At 41.8% G+C, this 5,341-nt stretch overlaps 1 protein-coding gene across 2 annotated transcripts; it reads left to right on the top strand.

Moving 5' to 3' along the window:
• Nucleotides 1–192: 192 nt before the first annotated feature.
• Nucleotides 193–2,156, top strand: LOC128736952 (uncharacterized). 2 transcript variants are annotated; one of them, XR_008412017.1, is made up of 3 exons: nt 193–404; nt 503–1,520; nt 1,599–2,156. XR_008412017.1 is itself a non-coding variant. In XM_053831468.1 (2 exons), the coding sequence occupies exons 1-2, from the start codon at nt 314–316 to the stop codon at nt 1,375–1,377; spliced, it is 966 nt and encodes a 321-aa protein (XP_053687443.1). In that variant the 5' UTR covers nt 193–313; the 3' UTR covers nt 1,378–2,156. The 2 variants fall into 2 exon arrangements, 1 of the variants encoding a protein (XP_053687443.1); XM_053831468.1 differs by having other exon boundaries at nt 503–2,156.
• The last annotated feature ends 3,185 nt before the right edge of the window (nt 2,157–5,341 follow it).

The raw sequence follows: 5,341 nt of genomic DNA, 5'->3' as shown, positions 1-5,341 counted from the left end.
CTTTGGCGTAAACGAAAAAAAGAGCGTACCCACTACAGCCGCAAATAATCGCGCGAAAAGGTGGATCAGCAGAAAAGCAGAAAGGATTTTTTATTGGGAAGTGGTGAAAAAAATCCAACATTCCTGCATTTTTGCCCCAACGGAAATAAATTTGGCATCCCTGTTTACAATATGTCAGATGTCACTCGATAATACGTAAATAGAAAATTCAGAATTTGCTTTCGCTTCTCGCTTGGAGTTTAACACAGTTTTCAAGCCATGAAACTTTAGAGATAGTATTTTACTTATCTAAAGAAAAGTTTTAGAGTATAAAATGATATTGTGGTGCATGAGTGTGTTGTTTTTGGTACAATGTTTGTTTGGGGCATATGCAGGACATGCAGTTAACTCTCCTTATCGTGTTTGTAAGTTATGATTTTCGTAAACGGCATGAGTCATTAAATGTCTTGTTATTGTCGCTCATAATGTCCTTTAATTATAAAACGATAATGTTTATTTGCAGATGATATGATTCCTCAAGGTATCTGCAAAGTGCGTCGAATACCACTGCTAGATAATATTTTGGCACAGGCTGACCCAATACTTCTCAATAGTGCTGAACACGGCGCAATATTTCGACAAACCTGGAATTCATCATCATTTAAGAAATATTCTGACTGCAAATTTTATGTGCAAGCACCTTCTCATATGGGCCTTTATTTAACGGTCAACAAAGTTCAATTGCGAAAAAGTCATAAGGGCATTTGCATCGATACTCTTGTGGTAAAAAAGAGTAATGATAAAAAGCACCAATTCTGTGAAACACCTGATAGTGAACCAACAGTCCTTTATGATGATCGTGGACGAATGCGGATAACAGTTAATTTAGACGCTAATCTCGCACTTCCCTTGTTGGAGGACATTCTAGAGGTGCAACTTATTGTAACTGTAAAACGAAAATGCAACGTTGATGGATATTTGCCATGTGAAGAGGAAGATGATAATTCGTGTATAAGCAAATACTTTTTTGGTGATGGCTTTGTCAACTGCCCAGAATGTGTGGATGAAAAAGGCTGTGTGAAGGATAACGATCCAGTCGAAACTTTCAATCCATCCAATGTCTTCCTTAGTGCTGTAATTTCACTCCTGGGTACAATGATAGTATTTGGAGCATGTTTGTGGTGCATATTCAAACATAGTCATTGCATTTTCGGCTGTATCACCAGCAATATCACGGAAGCAGTGCGAAGCAGTCAGAGCAATCGACAGTCTGCCACGGTGGACCAAATCCAGGTAGAGTTACATGCTTCAGCACCGCCAACGGCTCCTCCAGAAGAAGATAAAGATCTTCCGCCGAGTTACGACTCGCTCTTTCCGGTGCCTTCTACAGGACGATGAAATCTAAAATCAAAACTTAAAGTTTGTAGTTTACCATTTACAACGCTTAACCGAATTTTCAGAGAGAAAAAACGATCATCTGAAGCTAAAAACAGCACTTTCTTTTTGTACAGATTTAGTATCTTAGCCAGCTAGCAACTCGAGTGAGTCGAACTGATTGTTACATCTTTGTTTATTAGATAAACATTACTCCGAGAGTTAACAAGTTTTCTGTTCCGCAGTTGCTTATGATATTTTGCCGTTTTTTAATTTGGAATCTCTGGAGATTTCACGGAATTGGTGTGCACAAATTTAGAACACTAATGTGGAAATCAACGCATTTTAGATGTAGGTATCTAGCAATAAATATCTAGATATTTATTTTTCCCAAGATTTGTTAAAAAAATATTTAATACTTATTTTTTACCCGCTTAATGAATTTGAATATCAGCCAAAATGATAGAAGTAATCTAGTTTTAATTAGTAAAATACGATGAACTGTGTACATATTGGACGAATAAATGTTTTGAATAAGTACATCTTTGTAATACACTAATGTTCCGATTTTGTCAGCTGCCGGTGTAAAATCTTTTATGTTATTTTTGGCCATACATTTAGCATCATTGGACCCACTCTGCAACGATCATCAGCTTAACTGATGATCGCGAGAATGTAACTTACTCTCGCAGGTTGTCGATAGTAATCTCATGAATTGATTAATATACGGTCATTCTCCCCAACGTTCGGAGAACCAGAATAGTAGATACCTAAATCTGATAGCTCTGATAGCAGATAGTGTAAAGAAGTTTAGTTACCTATAAGTACTCGAACAAACCAGCCGCAAATATACGGCCAGATTTATTTGTCGCAATAAACGTACATTTTGGCATTTACTGGCCTGTTCTTGTGCTTTCAAAGAAAATTCCCATTTGTAGGGCACAATTTTCTATACGCGCGCGAACCGTGGCAACCTGTGCAAATCGGCCAGGTTAAGAAAGAAAGGACAATTGAACCAGTGCGCGAAGATCGAGGACGGAATTTACATTGGTCCTTCGAACCGGATTCGATCGAAACGACAAAGGACCACAGTGCGCCATATCGTGAATCGTTAATTAGTTCTGTGCGACGGCGAGTATCGGCTATTGCGAGGAGAATCAAAGGCGGCATTGTCTATTGTGCTACCTTTTGCTGCTGCTTGCCAGCATTTGTTTGCTGCTCGGTGTGGTTGCGGCTATTGTGATATACGAACACGTGGTTTTTCGAGACATTCCTCTACCGCGGTGACTATTGGCGGATTCCTGCTGCGGAAACCTGTCGACAGTGATACTCGAACCAAGCCCCGTAGCAATTAGTTTTCGGATTTAACAATTCAAGTGCAGAAGCATTCGATTACGCGGCGTGAATTTACTGTCATCGACGCTTAACGTGCATTATTCAGCGTCCATTTTGTGGCCATTATGACTTGCTCCGATTTAAGTAAACTGACAAAACGGGAGCACCAATTACTAGATTTGGTGGAATCTATCGAAGAATTTGTTCAACAATACCAGAATGATCGTGACAAAGGATCAGTCTCGGTAAGATTGACAAAGCTAGACCAAATATACGACGAATATTTTGAAGTGCGCAGTGATATCGAAATTATGTTGGAAGAATGTGATATAGACGATGATACGGGCAAGGAAGAGGCATCTTTTCGGGCTACAATGTCGGCTATAACCAAGGCCCAAAAGACTGCGGCTAAGATAGCGGACAGTACAGCCCAGAATTCGAAGATTTTGAAAGCATTTGTTAATCGTTATTTCAGGCTAACGCAGGCACTGGAAGCATGTTCACGTGAAACTAGTTCGTGCACTCAGCTATCTGACAGCAAATTCCTATCGAACAACAGGACAGTGTTGCAGTCGATTTCGAGCGAAAAATATCGTGTTTGTGAACAGCAGCATCATTTATTATTGCACATCAATACTAACACTATTGAACAGCAATTATTGCAATCGAGCGATCGCTCGCAACAAAGCGCACAGAACTCACAACGTAACCAGATGTTCTTAACTGCATTACAACCACCACCACCCACTGTTGATTCTCTCAACGTTGCGCTTACTGCCCAAGAAATCAAGCCATCGCGATCAGTTTTACAAGCAACTGCAACCTTGATTCTTGAGGATAGCTTTGGTCACTCTATGCAAACTACAGCGCTACTCGACAGTGGCTCTCAGCTCTCTTTCATCTCAAAACGGCCATCGCAGCAATTACATTTCAAGCGATCTCGTGAAACAGTCTCGATAAGCGGCATCGATTTTACGAGTCTACAGCTTCTGGACAACATCGCTCTCGCTGATCCACAGTTTATGAATCCTGGTAGGATAGACGTCATCATTGGAACAGGATTATTTTTCGACCTGCTACACCAAGAGACTATCAGACCAGGAGAAGACGGACCGATCGTATACAATGCATCGTTTGCTCGGATAGCATGCAGAAATCTTCCTGGTGAATCGGACAGTAGCAGACCACACATTAGAACCGCACTCACAGAGCGGTGCAATGACTTACCAACACGAGAATGGGATGCCAAAGAAAACGTATTCCGATTCAGAGCTCTTAACTGGACGTCATTGGAAATCTGCTCACGAATGGTCATTTCCAATTTAAGAGAGGTCTTCTATTTAATCCTGCTAAATGCAATCATGGTTCTATTTGCTCAAATATTCGTCCAGACTCTCTGGAAGCAGAAGGTTTCTTTGGACAAACCTTTGCATTTTGATCTCCAAGCACAATCATTTACGTTCCGAATCCTCTTATCCAGATTAAAAAATCTGCAGATTCTAAGATGGAGGACGTTCCAGTACGATTGTCTTCTCCACGGCCTTTGTGATATTTCGACGAAGGCCTATGGAGCAATTACGTCAAATTTTTTGGTAGGTAAATCGCGATTTTCCCCGCTCGTAGAGCTGGGAAAGAAAAGCAAGCATGCTTCATTATCATTTGCAGCTACCATTTCCTCATCAAGTGCAAATTTTGGCCTGAAATCTACACGACGTCGTTGGACAAACTTGCTCGCAATTTTGCTAATGTTTGTCTATCCTCTCTATACACGCGAATTGATTTGTATAAATTCGGGTCCTATAACAATTGCGAACGAGAACAATTTGCTACTACTAGTGGCGCTACCACAACAGCAATGCTTCGCTCAAGAGGTCAAAGAATTTGCAAGAGACAATAAAGCAGACTCAACATTTCGCACCAGCATTCGGCATCCATGCTTGATTGACGGCGTATTGCGGTTTGGCGGCCGGTTAGAACATGCAGATATCCCGGTCGACAAAAGGCACCCAACACTATCGGATAACACTCTTCCATTGGCAACCATGGTTACGCGTTATCATTTCGAATTTCTCCTAGCTGGATTACTACTGCTGGTTACCAGTACTCGTGAATGGTGTTGGCGACTCAGCGCTCGAAGCCTGGCTCGCAGCACTTTAACACCACAAGCAACCTGCAACAACTGGGGAGAACTAGGCCTCCTCCAACGAAGGCGCAATGCGCCTGCGGGAGCCAGCGGGCTCCCGCACTCCAGTTAAGTCTTTATGTTTTATTGAATTTCTAAAAAACTCAAGGAATGTTTTGTCTATGTAGCTACTCTCCAACGGCGGACGGCCGATCAACGAAGCCACCCCACGAAAGATGTCTTCTGTGAAACATCATCGTCCTGTGAATGCTCAGATGATCGCGGTGCCAGCGTAGTTCTACCATTTCCACATCCGGGATATCGCCGGATCGGTTCTGTGATCAACACCAGTTGAGTCACGGGATCTGGTACTTATCATTAGTACCAAAGTTGGTATACGTCCGTTTCATCACTACCAGAGCATCCGTCAGTCTGCAGCGGTTCAAGGAAAACGTCCATCAAGTATGTCATCAAGTATTCATTCATCTCAACGATTCACTCAGTCTAGCAGAATGGAGGAGTCTTGTTCAA

This window comes from Sabethes cyaneus, chromosome 2 (genome assembly GCF_943734655.1).
Source record: "Sabethes cyaneus chromosome 2, idSabCyanKW18_F2, whole genome shotgun sequence".
Classification (NCBI taxonomy): Eukaryota; Metazoa; Arthropoda; class Insecta; order Diptera; family Culicidae; genus Sabethes; species Sabethes cyaneus.
This window is presented reverse-complemented; position numbering and strand designations above follow the sequence as displayed.